Below are 26,324 nucleotides of genomic sequence, written 5' to 3'. Positions count from 1 at the left end.
ACCCAATCAAAAAACGGGCCAAAGAACTAAACAGACATTTCTCCAAAGAAGACATACAGATGGCTAACAAACACATGAAAAGATGCTCAACATCACTCATTATCAGAGAAATGCAAATCAGAACCACTATGAGGTACCATTTCAGGCCAGTCAGAATGGCTGCGATCCAAAAGTCTATAAGCAATAAATGCTGGAGAGGGTGTGGAGAAAAGGGAACCCTCTTACACTGTTGGTGGGAATGCAAACTAGTACAGCCACTATGGAGAACAATGTGGAGATTCCTTAAAAATCGGGAAATAGGACTGCCTTATGATCCAGCAATCCCACTGCTGGGCATACACACTGAGGAAACCAGAATTGAAAGAGACACATGTACCCCAATGTTCATCACAGCACTGTTTATAATAGCCAGGACATGGAAGCAACCTAGATGTCCATCAACAGATGAATGGATAAGAAAGCTGTGGTACATATACACAATGGAGTATTACTCAGCCATTAAAAAGAATACATTTGAATCAGTTCTAATGAGGTGGATGAAACTGGAGCCTATTATACAGAGTGAAGTAAGCCAGAAAGAAAAACACCAATACAGTATACTAACGCATATATATGGAATTTAGAAAGATGGTAACAATAACCCTGTATACGAGACAGCAAAAGAGACACTGATGTATAGAACAGTCTTTTGGACTCTGTGGGAGAGGGAGAGGGTGGGATGATTTGGGAGAATGGCATTGAAATACGTATAATATCATATATGGAACGAGTCGCCAGTCCAGGTTCGATGCACGATACTGGATGCTTGGGGCTGGTGCACTGGGACGACCCAGAGGGATGGTATGGGGAGGGAGAAGGGAGGAGGGTTCAGGATGGGAAACACATGTATACCTGTGGCGGATTCATTTCTATATTTGGCAAAACCAATACAATATTGTAAAGTTTAAAAATAAAATTAAATTAAATTTAAAAAATAAATAAATAAAGGTATTGAGCCAGAAAAAAAAAGAAACAAAAACAGTGAATCTTAGATGACTGGTTGGTCACTGTGGCACTTTTGAGAACTTATTTTTAGAGGAAGGGAAAATGGGGAACTAAGAGAACCAAGAAAGATCACAAATGAGTCCAATAAATATTTCTAGAGATGTGGAATAACAAAACTTGTACTTACAACTTGAGATTCACGAGCTTTAGGAAACATCTTGGCAACATTGAGCCCATCAATGACAACATCAAAAGGAGGATGGTATTTTACAAAGTTCTGAAATCTCTTAAGTTCCTAAAAAAAAAAAGTCAGATAAAATAATAAGAACCTACTAAGGTCTTTATCATAAACATACAGCCATAACTTTCATTATTGTTCTGGAAAATCAAAATACTCATTCCTTAAAAATAAACAAATACACACACATACCAAAATATGCTTTCAAAATGAAATCTGTAAAGACCAGCCTACCAGGTGCAACTGCATGTAATTATCTGATTTCTCTTATAATCTCATAGTGCTTTACACTTCACAAAGTACATAACATGGTATTTCAACTGAGCTGTAATCAGTTATCTAGCCTGCTTAACTGACACATACAGCAGTAATGAGAATAAAATGTCAAAATCCCTATGCTCTATTCTTTAAGCCAAGGAGAAATGGATCTGAGATATGCCAGTCTACCAATGTAACCATGTGGAAAGAACAAGGCTCTATAATTTGTACTCCTCTTTTATCAAGAGGATTTGGTTACTCATGGCTGTTTTGAAGAGCTGAAAATTCATTCACCATTCATTCAACAAAAATTTGCTCAGTGCCTACTCAATTTTTTGCCTAGCAGTTACCAAAGAGAGAAAATCCCAACTTAATGGAGCTTGCATTTTAATGGGAAGAGACACAATATAAACAAGTTAATATATGAACGGCAAAGGTGATGAGTGCTATGGGTGGAAGAAATGTAGGAGAGGAAGTTCTACTCCCGGTAATGATGAAGTAGTCTATAATGGACTACCAGATAACATGATGTTATCTACATAAATAGTAATTATTTGAAGGTACTAGAGAATGACCAAAAGCAAGGAGAAATTGAAGGGAACACAACATTTAAAAGAAGGTTTGATAGTTTTAAAACATGTCTGAAAAATTCTTTGACACTCCTCACCCTCAAAAGTGTAGTTGCTCAGTTGTGTGCGACTCTCTGCAATCTCATGCATGGTAGCTTAGCAGGCTCTTCCATCCATGGAATTTTCCAGGCAAGAATACTGCAGTAGCTTGCCATTTCCTTCTCTAGGGGAGCTTCCCGACCTGAGATTCAAACCTGGGTCTCCCAGGTTGCAGGCAGATGCTTTATCCTCTGAGCCACCAGGGTGGAGTCTAATTCCCTCCACTTGAGTAGAAGCTTTTCTTTGTGACTGCCTCAATGCGAGAATGTGGCAAAAGTGACACTATGTGACTTCCAAGGCCAGTTAATAAAAAGAAATACAGCTCCATCCGGCTCTCCCTCTTGGGATGCTTGCTCTTAGAAGCCAACTATTATTAAAAAGCCCAGGCAGAGGTCACGCACAGGTATTCTACCTGAAAGTCGAACCTAGTCCCAGCCAAAAGCCAATATCAACTGTCAAACTGATGAGAGTGAGGGAGATTTCAAGATGACTTTAGCCTTCATTTGATTACAACAGTAGAAGAGCCAAGCAAGAACCACACAACTGAGTTCAGTCAAACCCTAGAACCATAATAATAATAGGTGATTGTTTCTGTTCAATGCCACTATATTTGGGGTGATTCGTTACGCATCTATGGATAACCAGAAAAGAAGTGAACTGCAGCAGGAGAAATTTGCCTGTATACAGCTTTTTGCCAGAGGGGCACTCTATTCAGCATGGTAGGGAGGGGCAACTGAAAATCAACCAGAAAACTGTAGACTGATTGGTTTGAGAAATAATAATCAATTGATTTGAGAAGATAAGAGTTTCAGGTTGTCAGAGAGGCTGGAAAGTTATAAAAAGAATATTAGAAAAGAGGGAACTGCAAAAATCTGTGTATAAATCTGCTAAATCCTTAGCTCTTGATCTATTCATGTACAGAAGAGACTCCAAGGAGCCCGGGGTGGGGGGTGGAGGGAGAACAGGTGAAAGACTTGAAAGATTTGAACAAAAATTTCAATTACTATCCACTGCAAAAACAGCTTCCCTGGTTGCTCAGATGGTAAAGAATCTGCCTGCAATGCAGGAGAGTGGGATTTGACCCCTGGGTCAGGAAGATCCCCTGGAGAAGGGAACAGCAACCAACTCCAGTATTCTTGCCTGGGAAATTCCATGGACAGAAAAGCCTGGCGGGCTACAGTCCACTGGGTCAAAAAGAGTCAGACAGGACTGAGCGACTACACTTTCACTTTCAGCAAAAGCAGCAGAGTTTAGACTTTTGAGTCTAACCAAGTTTAACAGTCTGGCAAAGCAAAAAATGAACAACCTCTAGAGGAAGATAATAGAATCCAGAGCCTTTGAATTTTACAACATGCCCCTCACAATGTCCAAAACACAATGAAAAAATTAATAAAGAGAGAAAATAGGAAATTGTGACCCACAGTCAAGAGAGAAGAAAGTCAAAAGAAATCAACCCAAAGTCCAACCCTGCTAATTGTTGGAGTTAGCAGGCAAGAAATTTAAAGTAGCTATTATAAATAGATTTAAGAATTTAAAGGAAAATATAGTTATAAATGAATTCAAAGAAAGGACCTAACAGAAGCAGAAGAGATTGAGAAGATGTAGCAAAAATACACAGAAGAACTATACATAAAAGGTCTTAATAACCACAGTGGTGTGGTCACTCACCTAGAGCCAGACATCCTGAAGTGTGGAGTCAAATGGGCCTTAGGAAGCATTACTACGAACAAAGCTAATGAAGGTGATAGAATTCTAGCTGAGCTGTTTCAAATCCTGAAAGATTATGCTGTTAAAGTGCTGCACTCAATATGCCAGCAAACCTGGAACACTCAGTAGTGGCTATAGGATTGGAAAAGGTCAGTTTTCATTCCAATGCCAAAGAAGGGTAATGGCAAAGAATGTTCAGACTACAATACAATTGTACTCACTTCACATGCTAGCAGGATAATGCTCAAAATCCTTCAAGCTAGGCTTCAGCAGTACATGAACTGAGAACTTCCAGATGTACAAGCTAGATTTAGTAAAGGCAGAGGAACAACCAGAGATCAATTTGCCAACATCCACTGGATCATAGAAAAAGCAAATGAATTCCAGAAAAACATCTACTTCTGCTTCATTGACTATGCTAAAGACTTTGACTGTGCAGATCACAACAAGCTGTGGGAAATTCTTAAAGAGATGGTTTAATTCTTAAAACCACTTTACCTATCTCCTGAGAAACCTGTATGCAGGTCAAGAAGCAACAGTTAGAACTGGACATGGAATAAAAAAAGGACTGGTTCAAAATTGAGAAATGAGTTTGTCAAGGCTATATATTGTCACCCTGCTTATTTAACTTATAGGCACAGTATATCAGGCAAAATGCCAGGCTGGATGAATCCCAAGCTGGAATCAAGACTGCCCAGAGAAAATATCAACAAGTTCAGATACACAGATGGTTACACTCTAATGGCAGAAAGTGAAGAGAAACTAAAGACCCTTTTGATGAAGGGTGAAAAAGAAGAGTGAAAAGGCGTTCTTAAAACAACATTCAAACAACTAAGATCACGGAATCTGGTCCCATCACTTCACAGCAAATAGATGGGGAAAAAGTGGAAACAGTGACAAATTTTATTTTCTTGGGCTCCAAAATCACTACAGATGGTGACTGCAGCCATGAATTAAAAGATTCTTGCTCCTTGGAAGTAAAGCTAGGACAAACCTAGACAGTGTATTAAAAAGCAGAGAGATCACTTAGCCAACAAAGGTCCATATAGTCAAGGCTATGTTTTTTCCCATAGTCATGTATGAATGTGAGAGTTGGCCTATAAAGAAAGCTGAGTGCCAAAGAATTGATGCTTTTGAATTGTGGTGCTAGAAAAGACTCTTGAGAGTCCCTTGGACAGCAAGGAGATCAAAGCAGTCAATCCTAAAGGAAATCAATCCTAAATATTCATTGGAAGGACTGATGCTGAAGCTGAAATACTTTGGCCACCTGATGCGAAGAGCTGACTCATTGGAAAAGACCCTGATGCTGGGAAAGGTTGAAGGTGAAAGGAGAAGGGGGAAGCAGAGGATGAGATGGTTAGAGAGCATCACTGACTCAATGGATGTGAGTTTGAGCAAACTCTGGGAGATAATGAATGTAGGCAAGTCTGGCGTGCTGCAGTCACAGTGCTGCAAAGAATCGGACATGACTTAGCAACTGAACAAATAATCTAAACTCTAAGTGGACTAGATTAAGAATGCATATTATAACCCCAATTCATATATTTAAAAATATAGAAAAAGTATAGATAATAAGCCAACAAAAGAATTCAATGAGATTTTTTAAAAAACATTTGATTAACCCAAAAGAACATAAAAGTAGGAATTAGCTAAGTCACTTCAGTTGTGTCCAACTCCTAGCGACCCCATGGACTGCAGCCTACCAGGCTCCTCCATCCATGGGATTTTCCAGACAAGAGTACTGGAGTGGGGTGCCATTGCCTTCTTCGAAAGTAGGAATAAAAGAGCCAAAAATTTTTTGGATAATAGCAAAATAAAATATTTAAATTCAACATTATCAAAAATGCTGTATATAAGACATGTACTTTGTTTTTTCTTCCAATTTCATTGCAATATAGTTGAAATACAACACTGTGTAAGTTTAAAGTATATGGCATAATGATTTGACTCACATATATTATGAAATGATTACCACAGTAAGTTTAATGAACATTCATCAATGAGAACTGTTAGGACTTACACTCTTAACAACTTTTACGTATGACACACAGTAGTGTGAACTTGATAAACAGAAAATATAAAATAAAATAGATAATAAAACAATTATATTTGTAAAGTTTTACATTATATCCCTAGTACTTATCTAAATAACTGGAATTTTGTGTCTTTGGACTAACTTCATCCAATTTGTCCTCTTTCCATTTCCTGCCTTTGAAACCACAAATCTGATCTTTTTCTTAAATTTGTTTGCTTGTTTTTGAAATATAGTTGAACATAATAAGTGTAGACAGGTTGACCACAACCTGTCTATTCAGGTTACTATCTGTTATTGATTATATTTCCCACACTGGGAAGTGTGTACCTCTTAATCTCCCTCAACCTATTCCTCTCATCCCCACCTTCATCCCCTCTGGCAACCACCTGTTTGTTCTCTGTATCTATTAACTCTGTTTTTGTTTTGTTATATTGGTTAATTTGTTTTTTAGATTCCACATATAAGTGAAATCATACAATATTTGTCTTTCTCTGTCTGACTTATATCAGCATAATATCCTCTAGGTACATTCATGTTGTTGCAAATGGAAAATTTCATTCTTTTTCAAGACTGAGTTAGTATTCTTTTGTGATACACATACATGCCACATCTTCTTTATCCATTTATCTACTGATAGGCACTGAGGTTGCTTCCATATCTTGGCAATGTAAATAATGCTGCAGTAAACATGGGTGGGCATTTATCTTTTCAAATTAGCGTTTTCATTTTCTTCCGATAAATACCTAGGAGTGAAACTGCTAGATCATATGGTAGTTCTAGTTTTAGCTTTTTGAGGAACTTCCATACTGTCTTCTATAGTGGCTGCACCAATTTACATTCCCACAAACAGTGCACAAGGGTTCACTTTTCTCCACATCCTGCCAAACTTGTTATTTGTTGTCTTTTTAATAATAACCATTCCAACAGTTGTGAGGTGATATTTCACTGTGGTTTTTATTTTCATTTCCCTGGTAATTAGTGATGTTCAGCATCTTTTTATGTGCCTGTTGATATCTGCACGTCATCTTTGGCAAAATGTCTATTCAGGTCTTCTGTCCTATTTTTAATTGGGTTGTTTTTTTAATGTTAAGGTGTATGAGTTCTTTGAGTATTCTGGATGGAATTCTCTGGGTAAAAATACTGGAGTGGGTAGCCTTTCACTTCTCCAGGGGATATTCCCAACCCAGGCATCAAACCCAGGTCTCCTGCATTGCAGGAGGATTCTTTACCAGCTTAGCCACGAGGGAATCCCAAGAATACTGGAGTGGGTAGCCTAACACTTCTCCAGTGGATCTTCCCGACCCAGGAATCAAACCAGGGTCTCCTGCATTGCAGGCAGATTCTTTACCAACTGAGCTATCAGGGAAGCCCCGTATAGTTTGGATATTAACCCTTTATCCGATATATCCTTTGCAAGTATCCTCTCTCATTCAATAAGTGGCATTTTCATGGTGTCGACAGTTTCCTTCACTGTGCAAAAGCTTTTCAGTTTGATTAGTCCCACTTGTTTTAAATCTGAATTCAATCCTATTTAAAAATACTGTTTATAAGAGATGTACTTTAAATATAGTGACATGGATAAGCTGAAAGTGAAAAGTAGGAAGAAAATACATAGCACACATGCATTGGCATGCTTGAGAAAGTTGAAGTAGCAATACTAATTTGAGTCAAAATAGATTTTTTTAAAAAGGGTATTATAAAAAATAAAAAGGGACACTTTGTAATGACAACAAAATCAATATATAAGGAAGTCATAGTCATAAATAAGAACAGAGCTTGGAAATACAAGAAGCAAAACTTGACAAAACTGAAAGGAGGAACACAAATGTCTATAATTATAGATGGAGACTTCAACACTTCTCTCTCCATAATTGATAGAAAAGGTAGACAAAAATCAGTAGGGATACAGAAGAGCTAAACTATAGTATTAACCACTTTCACTTTTCATAAAAGAAGTTTCAATACATTTCAAAATATTAAAATCTGAAACATGTTTGCTGATTACTCACACATACACACACAAAAGTGAAGCCCTGTATACTGTTGGTGGGAATGTTAATTGATGCAGTCACTATAGAGTGTCAACAGCAGCAAGATACCTAGAAAAGTTCCAAATATTTCTGAATAATAATTCCAAGTAACCCAAGGGTTAAAAGAAAATTACACAAAAAATTAGAAAATATTTTGAACTAAGGGATAGTAAAATATTCAGTTCAGTTCAGTTCAGTCGCTCAGTTACGTCTGACTCTTTGCGACCCCATGGACTGCAAGCATGCCAGGCTTCCCTGTTCATCACCAACTCCCGGAACTTGCTCAAACTCATGTTCATCAAGTCAGTGATGGCATCCATCCAACTCATCCTCTGTCATCCCCTTCTCCTCCCGCCTTCAATCTTTCCCAGCATCGGGGTCTTTTCTAATGAGTCAGTTCTTTGCATCAGGTGGCCAAAGTATAGGAGTTTCAGCTTTGGCATCAGTCCTTCGAATGAATATTCAGGACTGATTTCCTCTAGGATGGACTGGGTAAACCTCCTTGCAGTCCAAGGGACTCTCAAATCTTCTCCAACACCACAGTTCAAAAGCATCAATTCTTCAGCGTTCAGCTTTCTTTATAGTCCAACTCTCACATCCATACATGACTACTGGAAAAACCATAGCTTTGACTAGATGGACCTTTATTGGCAAAGTAATGTCTCTGCTTTTGAATATGCTATCTAGGTTGGTCATAACTTTTCTTCCAAGGAGCAAGAGCCTTTTAATTTCATGGCTGCAGTCACCATCTGCAGTGATTTTGGAGCCCAAGAAAATAAAGTACCTCACCATTTCCATTGTTTCCCCATCTATTTGCCATGAAGTGATGGGACCAAATGCCATGTCCTTAGGTTTCTGAATGTTGAGGTTTAAGCCAACATTTTCATCAATATTTGTCAGTTGCTACCCCTATCTTGTCGCTTCCCTGCTTCCCTCTCCCCATTGGTAAACACCAATTTGGACTCTATATCTGTGAGTCTGTTTGTGTTTTGTTATAGTTATTTCATTTTTTAGATTGTATATATATAGTTGTATATATAAGTAATAACACACACACACAAATATTTGTGGACTGCACTAGACTAATACTTAGTTTTAACTGATTACATGAAAAGAAGAAAGGTCTAAAATCACTGATCCAAGTTTTCACTTTAAGCTAGAAAAAGAAGAGCAAATACATTTCAAAGATAATAGAATAATGAAGAACAGCATCAGAGAAACAGAAAACAGAGAAGAAAATTAATAAAACGGTGGAAAAAAATGCACCTCAATCTCTAGCTCACATCACAGTTAAAAATTAGTTATAGATCATAAAAGGTTAAAAAGTGAAAGTCTAAACCCAAAAGCCAAAACTATGAAATCTAAATGTAAGAGCCAAACCTAGAAGAAAATAGAATTCCACATAACATCAGGATAGACAAAAATTTCTTGGGCAACACAGTCATTACCAATATTCACATAGTACGCCTCTTGACACGATGCCTCTGACAAGAAGTATTGTTGTTTAGTCACTAAGCTGTGTCCAACTCTTTTGCAACCCATAGACTATAGCCTGTCAGGCTCCTCTGTCTATGGGATTTCCCAGGTAAGAATACTGGAGTGGGTTGCCATTTCCTTCTCCAGAGGACCTTCCCAACCCAGGGATGGAATCTGAGACTCCTGCATTGACAGATGTATTCTTTACCAGTGAGCCACCAGGGGAAGACCCTGACAAAGATACAACAGCATTTTTGTGATATCTTGCCAAAAATGCATGAATCTAATCATAACGAAATATTAGGTAAACCCAAACTGAGAGACATTCTACAAAACTCTAGGTCTATAGTTTTCAGGGAAAAAAAAAAGGTCAAAGTTCAAGAAAGACAAAGAAAACAGAATTTTGTTGCAGATGAAAAGAGACCAAAGAAACAAGACAACTAAACTTAATGTGTAATCCTGGACTGGATCTGGGTAAAGGAGAAACTTACAAAGGACATTATTGTGACAAGTGACAAAACCTGAGTAATCAACTGTGGATCAGATAATATCACTGTGTCAAAATTACAAAGAGGAAGTTTCCCTTTTAGGCTGATAAGCACATGATCAGATACTCAACACTGTTAGTCATTAGGGAAATAAAAATTTAAAACCACTGTGAGAAATCATTAACCACCCACCAGCATGGCTAAAATTTAAGAGACCAACCATAATAAGTATATGGAGCAGCTGGAACTTTCAATATTGCAAAATGGCACAACTATTGTCGGGAAGGAGATCTAACCAGTCCATTCTAAAGGAGATTAGTCCTGGGTGTTCTTTGGAAGGAATGATGCTAAAGCTGAAACTCCAGTACTTTGGCCACCTCATGCGAAGATTTGACTCACTGGAAAAGACTCTGATGCTGAGAGGGATTGGGGCAGGAGGAGAAGGGGACGACAGAGGATGAGATGGCTGGATGGCATCACCGACTCGATGGACGTGAGTTTGAGTGAACTCCGGGAGATGGTGATGGACAGGGAGGCCTGGCGTGCTGCGATTCATGGGGTTGCAAAGAGTCAGACATGACTGAGCAACTGAACTGAACTGATAGTCAGGAAGACAATTGAGCAGTTTCTTAGAAGATTAAGGGTTTCCCTGGTGGCTCAGACGGTAAAGAATCTGCCTGCAACACAGGAGATCTGGGTTAGATCCCTTGGTCAGGAAGAGTCACCTGGAGAAGGGAATGACAACCCACTCCAGTATTCTTGCCTGGAGAATTCCATGGACAGAGGAGCCTGGTGAGTTATGGTCCATGGGGTCTCAAAGAGTTGGACACAACTGACCAACAAATACTTTATAAGGTTAAGCATATATTTATCCTACATCGCAACAAATCTACCTCTAGTATTCAAAGAAGAGAAATGAAAACATGCATCCACGTGAAGACTTAAGTGTGACTGTTAATAATGGCTTTATTTGTAATTACCCCAAAGTGGAAACAACTCAAATATCCATTAACTAGTGAATGAACAGAAAAACTGTGGTATATCCAGACAATGGTTTACTATTCATCAATAAAAAGAAACTATAGATACACAAAAACATATGAATGGGTCTCAAAAGAACTATGCTAAATGGAAAAAAAAAAAGCAGACAAAAAGGGCTAATCCATACTGTATAATGTCATTTATATGAAATTTAAGGCAAAACTATACCAACAGAAAGGAGATTAATGGTTCCAGAAAGGAAGGAGAGGGAACTGACTGCAATGAATGCAAGGGAACTATTGGGGGTGATATATCCCATATCTTGTTTTTGTTTTTATTTGGCTGTGCAGCATGGCATGCAGGATCATGGTTCCCTGATCAGGGATTGAACCCATGTCCCCTGCAGTGGAAGTGGGGAGTCTTAATCACTGGACCACCAGGGAAGTCCCTAAACATACCATATCTTAATTGTAGAGGTTATGACACAACTGCATATATTTGTCAAAACTCACTGAATTGTACATTAGCAAGTTTTATTATATGTAAAGCTGATTAAAAAAACAAAAGAAAATCCTAATAGTAACATGCATTTCATCATTAAAATAACCACTGATCTATAAACATGCTTTCATATGTCACTTGGCTGCTTTAGCTTTTCTATCCCTGCCAACTCCAATTGTGTGGGACCATCCTCTTTCCTTTCTACTCAGCAAATACTTTGTTTGAAATTTCTCTGCTCAAATATATTTCCTACACAATGTATAGGAAGTTTCAATTCATATCAAAACTAACTAAATATTGGTTGGAATACTATTTTTTATAAATGGAAATAAAACTACAAGGAAATTAAAAGTTTACATACAATGTGACCATTTCCTATTTAAGTCTGAATAAACCAAGGAAAATAAGTGCATTAAATTTCTAAAATTCAAGTTTCACTAGTAATTCACATGAAAAATATTTCCCATTATATTTCCAATTTATCATCTTGGTGCTATATTTGGTACTCATTATATTCACTTCAGGAGTAATGATAAACAAAGATAGTTCAGTATTACTGGAAAAATGGACATTTGTAAAAATCAAGAGTTAAACTAGACAACGTATAAAATCCCCTTCCAGTTCTGATATTCTATGTTAACAACTTTTGGAAATCCCTTAAAACCACAGAATGGAAGAGGGTATACTTGAGAAGCTTTGTTTGAAAGGTGAGTCTCTGGAACCTCTGTGCAATCACAGAATGTGTAATACAATCTCAGCCAAAGATTATCCTCCCAATCCATGTCTTCTAATAAAAAAACAGAAAAATCTAAGATGTTGGGTTGTTTTTTCTCCCATTACTAAAGTTCTGCTTAGTAAATAAATTACTAGTCAGAGAGTAATACTTTCAATTACTTTGTAATACTTTTGATGGGTCCCCAGGATGTTGCCTTTCCAAACTAAACAAATTTATATCATTGCACACAAAAGCCCTTGAATACGTGCTGAGAAGGCATGAAAAAGAAAGAGTTAACCCACTGAGACAGCGCACTTACTTACTATGGCATGTGCTGCACCATGCTACGTCGCTTCAGTCAAGCCTGACTCTTTGCAACCTTGTGGACTGTAGCCCCCAGGCTTCTCTGCCCCTGGGATTCTCCAGGCAAGAATGCTGGAGTTGGTTGTCGTGCCCTCCTCCAGGGGATCTTCCCCACTCAGGGATTGAACCCAAGTCTCTTATATCTCCTGCACTGGCAGGTAGGTTCTTTACTACTAGCACCACTTGGGAAGTTTACTATGGCATAGGGCAATACAAATATGCATGCTTATCTGTTTTAATGGGTGGTACATTAAAGCGAGAAACAATTATTTCTTTCTAGGGCTACTGCCAAAATTGTAATTGATAGATGATTGGCTCATGATCTGGGGTATGAAAATTCACTGATCCTTTGAACATCTGTTTCTTGGCTATTAATAAAAGAAGTTCTAACTAAAAAAGGAATTTTACAGAGACATAATTCATATACCGCACAATTCACTAGTTTGAAATATACCATTCATAGGTTGTACCACATCACCAGTTTAAAACAGTCTGTCCCTCTTAGAGAAACTCCAGGAATTCCCTGGAAGTCCAGGGATTAGTACTCTGCCCTTTCATTGCCAAGGGAGTGGGGTTCAACCCCTGGTTGGGGAGCTAAGATCCTGCAAGCTGTAGCGCTGCTCCCTCAAAATGAAAGAAGAAAGAAACTCCATACTCATTAGTGGTCAATCTTCATCCCCAGTCCCTGCCCCCCAATCACTCAGTAACCACTAATCAATCTACTGTGTTTCTATAGATTTAACTATTCTGGACATTTCAGATAACCAAATCACACATTTATGTGACATTCTATGATTGGTGGTGGTTTAGTCACTCAGTTGTGTCCTGCTCTTAGCGACCCTATGGACTATAGTCCGCAACACTCCTCTGTCCAAGGAATTTTCCAGACAAGAATACTGGAGGAGGTTGCCATTTCTTTCTCCAGGGAAACTTCCCCATCCAAGGATTGAACCCGGCTCTCCTGTATTGCAGGCAGTCTCCTACACTGCAAGTGAATTCTTTACCAACTGAGCCACCAGGGAAGCCCAACTCTATGATTAGCTTCTTTCATTCAGCATAAATCTTTTCAAGGTCTATGTTGCAGCACATATCAGTACTTCATTCTTTTTTATTGCCAAGTAATATTTCATTGTATGGATATTGTGCTGTGCTGTGTCAGTCACTCAGCTGTGTCCAACTCCCTACAGCCCCATGACTGTTACCTACCAGGCTCCTCTGTCCATGGAATTCTCCAAGCAAGAATACTGGAGCAGGTTGCCATCTCCTACTCCAGGGGATCTTCCCAACCCATAGATCTAATCTGCATCTTCTGGTACAAGAAGATGGTACAAGAACCTGTATCTTCTGGTATCATCTTCTGATACAAGAACTTTGTATCTTCTGCATTGACAGGATGGTTCTCTACTACTTAGCACCTTCTGGGAAGCCCCTGTATGAATATATCATATTTTATTTACTTATTCATTAATGGATGAACTTCTGGGTTATTTCCACCTTTGGGCTATTATGCAAAATGCTGCTATGACCATCTGTGTACAGGTTCTGCATGGATGTATGTTTTCATTTCCCTTGAGTATATGTATCTAGGGAATAAAACTGTCAAGCTACCATATGTGGTAATTCTGTTTAATTCACTGAGGAACTGCCAGACTGTATTCCAAAGTGGCTGCACCATTTTATTAATATATCCTGACTGCAAAGTATGAAGCTTCAAATTTCTCCATATCCTCAACCAAAACTTGTTATTGTATGTCTTTTTTTATTACAGTCATGCTTGTGGGTGTGAAGTGGTACCTCCCTGCAGTTTTGAGGTACATTTTCTTCATGACAAATGATGTTGAACATCTTTTCATGTACTCATTGGTCCAAAGGGAGCTCTTCATTTTTGTAACATACAGGTTTTATAAATTCAATATATATCTCCTTCAATAATAGGCACAACTTCTATTATCTTTACTCATTTTATAATTTTAAATTTAAACCTGAGAAGTTTAACTGCATAGGAATTGTAAAAACTATAATTTTTTACTGTTAGTCAACTGTTAGTCACTCAGTCGTGTCCTATTCTTTGCAACACCATGGACTGTATGGACCGTAGCCTGACCAGGCTCCTCTGTCCATGGAATTCTCCAGGCAAGAATACTGGAGTAGGTTGCCATTTCCTTCTTCAGAGGATCTTCCCAACCCAGGGATCAAACCCGGGTCTCTTCATTAGAGGCAGATTCTTTAGCATCTGAGCCACCAAGAAGTTGTAAACTCAGATGTCTACAGGGACTAGACAGGTGGTATAAACAGGTAAAGTGAACAAAGCTGAAGAAAGCAGAGCAAGCAAAATCATAATTAGCAAATAACATAGATCTCATTGTCCAAGATTGTACAGAAAGAGGTGACAACTGTGACAAAATGGGAGAAAGTAGGTCCATTAAAATAGAGGAAACAGCCCAGTGTTCAGTCCAGATAATTGTTGCCACATAAAAATACAGATGCAGAGTTAGCAGGTTTGATTTTTTAAGGAAAATAAAAAATTTGGCATTTTGAAATATGTGAAATAACTTTTTTAAAGAGTAAAACACAAAAATGCTCAAACAAAAAAAGAAACTTATAAGGGCTAGATCTCACCCTTAGGCCACAAGTTCATAATATATTCACTTGGTCAGTGAGTCAACACATGTTCATTGAGCACCAAATGTGTGTGTAAAATAATGTATATATTCCTAGGAACAGAAAAGTGAAAACATTTCCTGCCCTCAAGGAACTTACAGTATATTAGCTAAGGAAACAAAGAACACCAAGGTCACAAATACTTAATTTCAGGTAGAGGAAAGTGCCTTGAGAAAAATTAAGACAGGGAGGGTATTAGCATCATTGTGTGTGTGTGTGTGTGTGTGTGTGTGTGTGCGTGCGCATGCACACACACCTGATTCTTTGCAACCCCATGGACTGTAGTCCACCAGGCTCTTCTATCCATGGGATTTCCCAGGCAAGGATACTGGAGCAGGTTTCCATTTCCTACTCCACAGGATCTTCCCAACTGCCTAGCCTCTATTTAAGATTTGGTGAAAGGGCCTTTCTAATGAGGTGACATTTGAACAAAGATCTGAACAAAGTGAGAGAGTAAACCATGTTCCCCCCTGGGAGAAGAGTCTTCTAGGCAGAGGAAAGAACCACCAAGGTCCTTAAAAAACACCAAAGAGCTTGGCATGTTTGAGGATTAACAACTAGGCAATTTGGAAACTCCAAAAATAAGTATAAAATCTTCATGTAATTAAAGTTTGAGCTTAAATTAAAAAAAAAACACTGCTTATTACTACAATATGGAAAAGAGTAAATAAAAGTTTTAAATTCTTTCTTATCCAACCTCTTATTAGAAACAATTATGAAGAACTGATATTTTTTGCTTTGTGGTCATCACCTAATCACAAATGAGTAGCAGAAAGATCCAAAGATGCACAGTAACAAAGAGAAATAAAAGACTGGCCCTTACACACCAGCTTTCTACTCAGAAGAGGTTAAGATTTTCAAATTTGGGGGATGATGATCCATATGTTTATGACAGTTTACTTCTCTTCTAAGACTTTCATACAGGTTTCACAAGGAAATTAAAAACAGATCTCTCATTTATTTAATTTCCTACTTTAAAACAGCAACTAAGGGGAAACAGAACTATAATAATATATACTCAAAATTTTTTATCTTAAAAGAAATAGTTATCTTAACATGTTAATTATATCCAATGTGCTGCAAACATCAGACAATATTTTCCAAAGATCAGAAGAAAGGGAGTGTTAAAGCAACTGGCTTTAGTCACAGTGGATATGGAAAAACAGGGGAATACCAGTTATTTTGGTTGGAAGCACTGTTCTAAACATGGGAACAACAGTAAAAACCAAATTTCTTCATGTGCCTTCTTTAAACCATGGGATCCAAATAAGTCTTCAATAAAAGGAATACTAGTATGACTGCCTTAAATTAGCCAGGGAAAAATGAAGTCACATGTCTGGAAAATGCCACTCTAACTAATAATTTTAGAAAGTTTATACTCATTTAATAGCAAGTTATATTCTAGACGTTTTTTCATTCAGTAATTATAGTTATAATTACTATTGTATAGACTCCTATTTAAGAACAGTTATAATTTTATGTGAATTTTCTGATTCCACTAAGATGAAAACACAAACCAAAAAACCTTCCTGCTACAAATATGTAAAAAGGCTGGATAAAATATGATAAAAATACTTAATACATGGTGAACTTTTAAGAAAATAAGTGAAATAAATCTCTAAATGCCAGAGATGAAGCCAGATCTGAAAATCAGAATGGTACAGATAAGAGTTGATGCAAATGTTATCCAGGAAGGAAGTTAAAAAGTAGAAATGGACTGGGTATCAGCAAACAGGGGAGAGATCTATCAAATCTCGGGCTCAAATGAGAGGGGGAGTCTGGAAGTCAACTCTACAATAAAAGAAGAATCTTTACAAATGAGCACATGAATGTTCAAACACAATATATCAGCTTCTCCACCTTTACCAGAAGTCTGTGTGCTTGCTCAGTCATTTCAGTCATGTCCAACTCTTTGCAACCCTAGGGACTATAGCCCACCAGGCTGCTGTGTCCATGGGATTCTCCAGGCAAGAACGCTGGAGTGTACTGCCATTTCCTTCTCCATTACCAGGGGTCTAAGTAGGAAAAAAAAAATCTCTTCAGAAAAAGAAATTCCAAGAATTCCCTGGTGGTACAGTTGATTAGGACTCCATGCTTCCAATGCAGGAGACACGGGTTCAATCCTTGGTCAAGGGACTAAAATCTTGCATGCCATGTAGCATGGCCAAAAATACAATAAAATTTAAAAAAATAAACAGAAACTCCAGGCTTACATCTTAAGTAAGTTTGAAGTACAAATTTAAACAAACGGTATGATACAAATTATCATGCTCCATTAAAAAATTACGTAACAAAGGGTTCTGGTCCAATAATATCTCTTGGGCACTTGGCAGAAGTAAACACAAAACTTCCCTGGAGAGACACCATCAACAATCCAAACAATAACGGTAATCTCATAGAAAAAGCAAGCTCACCAATTAAGAATTGTAAAACACAAGAGAAAATAATCCACCCTGTGTGAGAGTCCTCTAACGCAACAGAAGGATTAGAGCCCAAAGAACTCAGGATAAAGGACAACAGAAAAATCTAACACACAATATAAAATAAGTACATAAAAATAACTAAAACATAAAAGAATCTGAACTTAAGACAGAGACCATGAAAAAACAAAGGAAAAAACTGCAAAGAGAAGTTCTAAAATTAAAATTACAAAGTAAATGGAGTTGGATGGACATAAACTCCAATATCCATGAGCTGGTAAATAAACAAATTGTGGTATATTCATCCACTGGAATACTATTCAGCCATGAATAGGAACTATGAATAGATGTAACAGCATGAACTCAAAAACATTCTGTTTAAAACTAAATATAATATACTGCAAAAGAATTATGTTAAGTGAAAGATGATAAACCAAAAAAGTAAAGATTATATGATTCTATTTATATTAAATTTTTAATAAAGGCAAAACTACAGAGACAGAAAGCAGGTCACTGGAGCTGGGAGGAGGAGTAGGGATTGACCTCAAAAGGACATGATGAAACTTTTTGGGGTAACAAATATTCTAAAACTGAATTGTGTGATGGTCAGACAAGGGACAGATTTACTCAAAATCACTGAACTGTATACTTAAAATGGGTCAGTTTTATGGTCTGTAAATTACTGAAACATTAGGGGGGAAACCCTCAACAAATGGGTAAGGAGAAGAACAGACACATCTCAGATGAGAAATGGTGAACTTGAAGATAGATCTGAAGATGTTACCCAGAATGCAATTCAGAGAGATAAAGAGATGAAATATATGAAAAAGAGTAAGTGACATGAAGGAGAGTAAAAGGATCCAATAAAAGTCTATTAGGAATTTCAGAAGTAACATTTAAACATACAAGGTCTGAGAATTATTCAGAATTGATTCAAGACATGAAACTTCACATTCAGGAAGCTCAGTGAATCCCAAGATGGAAAAATACATTCATACATACCCATCACAGTGAAACAACAGAAGTGAAAAAAAAAAAAAAACCTTAAGAGCAACAAGATGTATGGAGATGGAACAAAGACTGGACCAAAAGCAAACTTTTCAACAGTGACTAAAACAGAGGCCAGAAGACAATGGAATACTATCTTCACAGTGTTGAGGGAAAATACATAGTTAAGCTGTCATTCAAGTAAATACTTTCAAAAAAGAATAAAATAATTTACCACCCTTATCCTGTTACTGAAAGAATGTTATTCAGGAAGATGCCCAACAGGAACTTTGGGGTTCAGTGAGAATGCACGGGCTGAAGCTATAAAGATCTGTGAATCACCAGCATACAGGTGCTAAGAGAGGCATACAGAGAAGAGGGTGAAAATGAACAAGGAGAGTGGGTTGAGTAGGAAAAGAGGAAGGAAGCTGTGGGAAACTGGAGCCTTGGGAATCACCAAAAACTCAAAGGGTAGGCATAGGACAAATCGTACTATTGTCCTTTTAACATACGGGGAAAACTCAGTTGCATCTATAAAGAAAGAGCAATGAACTTTAGGGAGAGAATGACAACAGATGGAAAGGGATCTGACAAAAAAAAGTAGAAGAGCAAGAAAAAACAAAATGCAACAGAATTAAAATCTTCATTGAAAGCATTAAAAATAGTTAAACACTAGGATATGGATTCTGTGAAATCCAGCACAAACTTAGAAAAATTCTACTAGAATGAAGAGAACAAAAGATAAGAGAAAAAAACATTAGAGATATGAAAGAGAATAGAAATCCAACTTAAGCCTCATAAGGGTGTTATGGAATAAATCAGAACAAAAAGATGAGAACAAACCATTTTTTAAAATTTTCTGAAGATAAAAGTATATCTTTAGGAACTCACAAGTTTCAGGGAAACAATGAAAAAATTCATCTAGTCCTCTTCCCACAAAATTTTTAATACTGAAACTGAAGAAAAATTTCTGTAAATATCCAGGCCAAATAATAACAATAACACAAAGCACATTATAGTGCTTTCTACATGCTATGTAAATCACAAAAATATAGAAAAATAAGAATTTTAAGTGCTTTCCATGGATTTCCACAAAAATCCATGTTCTCACCATAGGTACAGTGGAACAGAGCAACAACAATCAAGCTGGGAGCCCTAAAAGCCAGAACACAATAAAACAACTCTGTTTAAAGATGGTAGAATCATCCTCACATGGGCCTGAACCTCCTGGCACCGGCAGTCTAACAGTTTTTCCTTTTCCTGAACAGTACATATGAATAATCTGTGGCCTATGTTTTTAAGAAGGCATGCCAATCCAGACTACTGTCCTTCCTTACAAGGTACTTGCAAAACGGGAGAGAAATGCAAATGCCCTTCATGAGTTCTTTAGTTGAGAAGTCCTACTTGCTTTGATGTGGTCTTCCTAGTTTACATAGGAAGAGATAACCCTTTTTCTCCTGCTCCCTACTCCAAAACAGACTGATAAGGACTACTGGGATTTTGCTGAAACAGAAGTCCAATGAGTTATTTTTCAACTGCAGGTCACAACCAGTGACTGGGTCATGAAATCAATTTAATAGGCTACAACCAGCATTTCTGAGGTTTACAATGAAATAACAGTTAAAATGCAGTCCAACACATGTAGCAAGAGCAGGTAAATGTTTTTATTGGTTATCAAATGAGTTGTTACACAGAGTGTATTTTATACTTGAGTTGTGGTCAAAAAAGTTTAAAAGACATAGGACTGTCATATTTACAAAACACGATTTTGCCCCAGGCAACATTATCAGTACATTTTATCCTGGGCCTATAATATTTACTCCTTGAAAGTTTATAAAGAAAGGGCCAGAACCCCAGTTCTAAGGATTAGCTTCACCAGATATTAAGACATATTATAAAACTACAATAGTCAATATAGTATGATCATGTAAACAGATTAAAGGATGAGAATAGGTAAGTCCAGAAGCAGACCCAAATATACTGGAAATTTGATATTTGATGTAAAGTGGCAACCCAAACTCAAAGGAAAAAAGATGGGTTGTTAAATAAATGGTGTTGACACAACTGTGTAATTAACTGAAGAGAAAAAAAAATCAAATTGGAACCCTATCACATTTACTTCAGAAAAAGACCCAAATGCATCAAAAATGTAAAGGAAAAACAACAAATGTAATAGGGGGCAACAGGAAGCTTTTATTTGTATTTATTCATTCTTAAATAATCTTATAAAGGAAAAGGTCTTTCTAAGTATGAAACCCAGGAGTCATAAAAGTTTTATAAATTTGACTATTTTAAAATGTGCAGAAGGAAAAAAATTATAATTCAAACCACAGTTTTTCAAATAAAGAGCTTCTACAAATCAACTAGGATTTTCCTAGGGGTTCAGATGGTAAAGAGTCTGTCTGCAATGCAGGAGACACAGGTTCTATCCCCGGGTTGGGAAGATCCCCTGGAGAAAGAAATGGCAACCCACTCCAGTATTCTTGCCTGGAAAATCCAATGGACAGAGGAGCCTGGCGGGCTACCATCCATAGGGTTGCAAGGAGTCAGATACAATTGAGTAATTTTCACACAATTCAACTAAAAAACCTCAATAACTCAAGTGAAAAGTAGGTAAGACAGAAGCAAGCACTCTGCAGAAAAGAAATACAAATGAATTTTAAACCTAAAGATCCTTGACTTATCCATTAAGAAAATGATAAATTAACCCAATACTGAGGTTTCATTTTTCACTTAAGATAGGCAAAGATCCAAATGTTTGATGACACACTGGAACACAAAGATGTGGAGAAACAAGACTTCTCATACTTTGCTGATCAGTATGTGTGAATATGATCAGTATGTGTGAATACTGACAAAATGTCCACAAAGGCCAATCAAAACTGACACAATCTCCACTGCCCCAGCAATTCAATCTGCAGGAATCTTACAGCTGTGTTAGAATATGTGAGAAATCACAAATGTGTAAGGTGATTCACTGTTGCATTTTTGTAATAGTAAAAGACTAAAACAACCTAAATATCTATTAACCAAAGACTGAATAAGTAATTAAATTATGGTCACTCGACAAAATGGAAAACTATACAGCTTAAAACAGAAAAAAGAGGAGGAAAAGGAGGAGCAGGGGGAAAGAAGGAAGAAGATAATCTATTTTGGTCTTGAAATACAAAATGATAGCCCAGTATCAATTACATAAAAGACTGAAAAGTTTCATTAAAGAATCCTCAGCCATTCAGAATCACAAGTTAGAGACAAGTTCTCTAGCAGCCAGTTATATTTCCAAGTAGATTTTTCTACTCAATACCCCAGGCAGAATATAATTTACTCACAGGATAAAGTTATTTCTTAAATTTTGCTTGTGCTTTATGGAAATAGAGGTTATTCAGGTAAAGATAGTTTAGAAATTAGATGAAGAGGTAGAACAAAAAGCTATGTTCTTTTTAATCCCACTCTCCTTCCCTTTCATATCATATCCTGAAAGACAGAGAACAGTTAAAAGAAAGGCAAAAAGACAACATGTTTTTCATCATAGAATCTTGCTCCCAAATTAGAAAAGAACAAATCAGGCAAAGAAAGGCAATAACGTGGCTTGGATCCTGGAAACCCAGAAATCCTGTTAACCACTTTTTAAAAAAAATTCTGCTTTCAGTTCAAGGAGTGCATCCACACTTGCACACCCTGGAAATCCCCACTGGTTCACAATCAACCAAGAACCGGCTCCGAAACACCAACTCAAGGCCTAACTTCCCCCATTCCTTGGAAGCAAACATGCAAAATATTTAACTCCTTTCACTGGATGATCCCAAAACAAAATAAAAATATCACACCAATAAACCTCACTGGGAAACTCCTCCTCCCCAAAATCTGAAAGTAAATACTTATTTTTCAAATATAAGAGAGAACAGTCTTATAGAAAAATTGAGCACTATACACAGATAAAACTTAATTCAGAGTCCTCAAAAAGAATTTCCAAAGAAAAGCAAATATGGAGAGCTGCCCAAGGCTCTTTTTTTAAGAGTCTTTATTGATGTTTCATTGTTCACCCTGAAAAAGTAACCAAATTCAAAATGCTCCTTTTAACAATAACTTTGGATACCATATTATTATCCTCCTCCTCAGGTACACAGCACAAGCCCCTGGGTGCTAAAGGAGCCTGGGCTAGTCATGATAAGCCAGTTTGGGTCTGTATTATCTCTGCTGGGGCATCTACAAACTGATATGACTTTGGTCAAGTCTCTTCACTTTTCTGGGCTTCAGTATAAAGTGGGGCTAGTACTTACTGAGAAGGGCTATTGTAAGGACTCGTAAAATTAAATGAGCTGACTATAAAAAGTCTATACTCCAAAGCCTCCACAGGTGCCATGGTAAGCAGTTAAGAGTACAAGTTGTACCAAGAGTTTGTCACCATCTCTAACTCTTTCGTTTTCAAAACAGGACACCAGGAAAATGACTTTCCCATGCTTTCTGTTCCTGACTCAGAAATGGGTTTCTCTCTTCATATGGTGGCAGGATATTTGAATCCCTAAAGTAGTAATAACCCAACTGCCTCTATATGTGACAGATTTTATTTTCTTGGGCTTCAAAATCACTGAGGACAGTGACTGCAGCCACAAAATTTAAACATGCTTGCTCCTTGGAAGAAAAGCTATGACAAACCTTGCTGACAAAGGTCCAAAGAGTCAGAGCTATGGTTTTTCCAGTAGTCATTTACAGATGTAAGAGTTGGACCACGAAGAAGGCAGAGCACCGAAGAACTGATGCCTCTGAACTGTGGTGCCAGAGAAGACTCTTGAGAGTCCTGCAAGGAGATCAAACCAGTCAATCCTAAAGGAAATCAACCCTGAACATTTATTGGAAAGACTGATGCTAAAGCTGAAGCTTCAATATTTTGGCCACCTGATGCAAAGAGCCAACTCACTGGAAAAGACATTGATGCTGGGAAAGATTGAAGGCAAAAGGAGACAAGGGTAGCAGAGCTCAATGGACATGAATCTCAGCAAATTCTGGGAGACAGTGAAGGACAGGGAAGTCTGGCGTGCTGCAGTTCATGGGGTGGCAAAGAGTCGGACGTGACTTAGCTACTGAATAACAACTTTATATATGTAAGAAAGGTATGTTTACATATCATTCATTTCCATGTATTCTGATTCAAAGGCCAAAGAGACAATTCAGCCCACCCTCTTCAGAAAGGCTAGATCCACTGCTCTTGCAGTACATATGTATGTACAGATGATTCATAAATCAAGTGTTCTCTGCTGGGGATTGCTTGAAGCACATGCTTGCAGATTACACTTTACAACATGTATATATCTTCAGATATATCCTCAAAACAATCTTGTGAGAAAACTGAGATGCAGCGGGGGAAAAAAAGGGCCACATTAATGACTACATAAAAAATATACAATCTCTAGTTCTGACTCCTACTTAATTCATTACTTCATTGAGCTGAAAAAGTTATTTATTTTGTTTATAAAACAGAAAAGAACAATTTATCAGTTGTACCTGCAAAAGTCACCAAAGTTTAAAATTTTCTCATAGCAATGAAGCAGAATCTATTATCATCCAAACTCAGTTTTACTGCTAATATAAAAAGAAAATGGTTTACACTGTCTTTTCATCCTCTTTTAATGAAAAAAAGAAAAAGAATAGAAGAGAGAGAATAGAGAAGGAAAAAATTGTAATCTTGGAATTTCCAGTGCTTAAGTTAAACAATACTAAATCTGCCTCATATTAAATAAGCATATTACTTACTGTCTTTGTGCACTGCAGGAGTGAGAAAGTAGCCAATGGAAGTTGTTCACGTGGAGGGCAGGGAAAAAAATGGGAAGTGATTTTACTCTGAAAGAAACTCAGAAGGCCAAAGAACCAAACAGTAAATGGAAACGGCAAGAAGACAGGTAGAAATCTTGGGGATATCCCGGGAACACTCATGAACTCAGATGACGTGTCCTGTACATCTCATCAGTGGTTTTCCCTTCCATGTCTAACTTATATAAATATTGAATAACTTAGCAGCAATGTACAACTGGAAGATGAGTCATCCCACCAGTAATAAAGGAAAGGGAAATTCTATCTTCCTGTGAACTTTGATACAGTTTGCATCTGTTTCATTATTCCGGCTAGCAGTTACTGCTAATTCATGTCTGCACACTTTCCCTTCTGCTGCTGCTAAGCAAGTAATAGCAAGCTAAATATTAAGCAACATCATGCTCAAAAGTGTACACCAGACTATCAGCGACATAAAAGTACTGTGTACTTTTTACAGGTACAGGTATATGCTGTTTACAGGTACAGTGTAAACAGCATGGGTGAATGGAATCCAGAGATCAGGGTTTGAATCCTGGCTCTGTAACTTAACCCATGTGGCTTTAGCAAGTCAATGAACTTCTTTGACCCTCAGTTTCCTCTCTGTAAAGTATATAAAATACTCCTTCCTTTAAAGTTATTGTAATGATTAAATGGTATAATTAAATAAATGGTAACTATGGCATAGGTAATATAAACCTTGGATGACTTAATGTATAAATAATACTTACTGCACATCTACTGATGCCAAACATTGTGGAGAATACAGAGAAGGGTGTCCTGCTCCTCAAAGAGGGAGAGAAATGTACTCCTGCACATTTGAGGTGAAGGAGAAAAGCAGACAAAGAAAAGAGCAGAGTAGTCCACAGCCAATGAGTAGCCAGCTCTGCCTGAAGCAAGTGTTTGTAAAGGATAGTAAGAGGAGACGAGGCTTGAAAAGTTGGTTGTAGCAAAACTGTGGAGAAGGAGTTACTTTCAGGGTAGGAAGGAAAACTGTAGGTTTTTGGGCAACGGAATAATATGATTAAACCAATGTTTTAACAAGACTGATTTAGGAAGAATATTTTTTTTTAAATGAAAGGAATAGACACAAGAAAACCAGTTAGGAGGTAACACAGACATTGAGGCTCAGATGCAAAAGGCTTACACAAGATAGAAGGAGTAGAAATTGAGCAACAGGAGCAGATACAAGAAGTGCTGCACAATAGGGTTACTGATGGATTTGACACAAAGGTTACGGATACGAGAGGTCAAAAAGTTAGTTTTAATTGCCTCAGTCTGGGCAGCAAAAAGGAAAGACACAAAAGGAAACTCAATGGTATGTGATCAGAGACTAGAAAAAAAGAAGCATTTATGAAGAACTTGACTTTTGACACCTTGAATTTGAGTTCATAATGACATATTCAGAGACACCACTTTGCCAACAAAGGTCTGTATAGTCAAGGCTATGATTTTTCCAGTAGTCACATGTGGATGTGAATTGGACCATAAGGAAGGCAGAGTGCTAAAGAATGGATGCTTTCGAATTGCAGTGCTGGAGAACTCTTGAGACTCCCCTGGACTGCAAGGAGATCAAACCAGTCAACCTTTAAAGAGACCAACCCTGAATACTCATTGGAAGAAACTGATGCTGAAGCTCCAATATTATGGCAAATCTCACATGAAGAGCCGACTCAATGAAAAATACCCTGATGCTGGAAAAGACTGAGGGCAAGAAGAAAAGGGGGCGATGGAGGACATTATGATTGGATGGCATCACTGACTCAATGGGCATGAGTTTGAGCAGACTCTGGAAGATAGTGAGGGACAGGGAAGCCTGGTGTGCTGCAGTTCATGGGGTCACAAAGAGTTGGACACGACTTACCAAGTGAATAACAACAACATCATATTCACATAGAAATGTCTCACAAGCAGTTAGCTGTATTGATCTAGCATTTAAAAGAATAGCCAGGATAAAAAACAAAACAACAACAACAATCCGGGAGTCCCTTGGATAAGAAGGGACTA

The 26,324-nt window shown here is 37.6% G+C and overlaps 1 protein-coding gene across 1 annotated transcript in view; it reads right to left on the bottom strand.

Annotated features, from left to right (window-relative positions):
• The window catches only part of KIAA0391 (KIAA0391 ortholog), a 133,470-nt gene that overhangs the window by 78,964 nt on the left and 28,182 nt on the right, over nucleotides 1-26,324 (bottom strand). Inside the window, exon 6 of the mRNA XM_010835296.1 lies at nucleotides 1,172-1,279. Within this exon, the coding sequence (XP_010833598.1) occupies nucleotides 1,172-1,279 (108 nt within the window). The remainder of the gene's footprint in view (nucleotides 1-1,171; nucleotides 1,280-26,324) is intronic.

Source organism: Bison bison, unplaced genomic scaffold, assembly GCF_000754665.1.
Source record: "Bison bison bison isolate TAMUID 2011002044 unplaced genomic scaffold, Bison_UMD1.0 scf7180017864041, whole genome shotgun sequence".
In the NCBI taxonomy this organism is placed as follows: domain Eukaryota; kingdom Metazoa; phylum Chordata; class Mammalia; order Artiodactyla; family Bovidae; genus Bison; species Bison bison.
The sequence above is the reverse complement of the archived record's forward strand: the minus strand, read 5'-3'. Positions and strand labels throughout refer to the sequence as shown.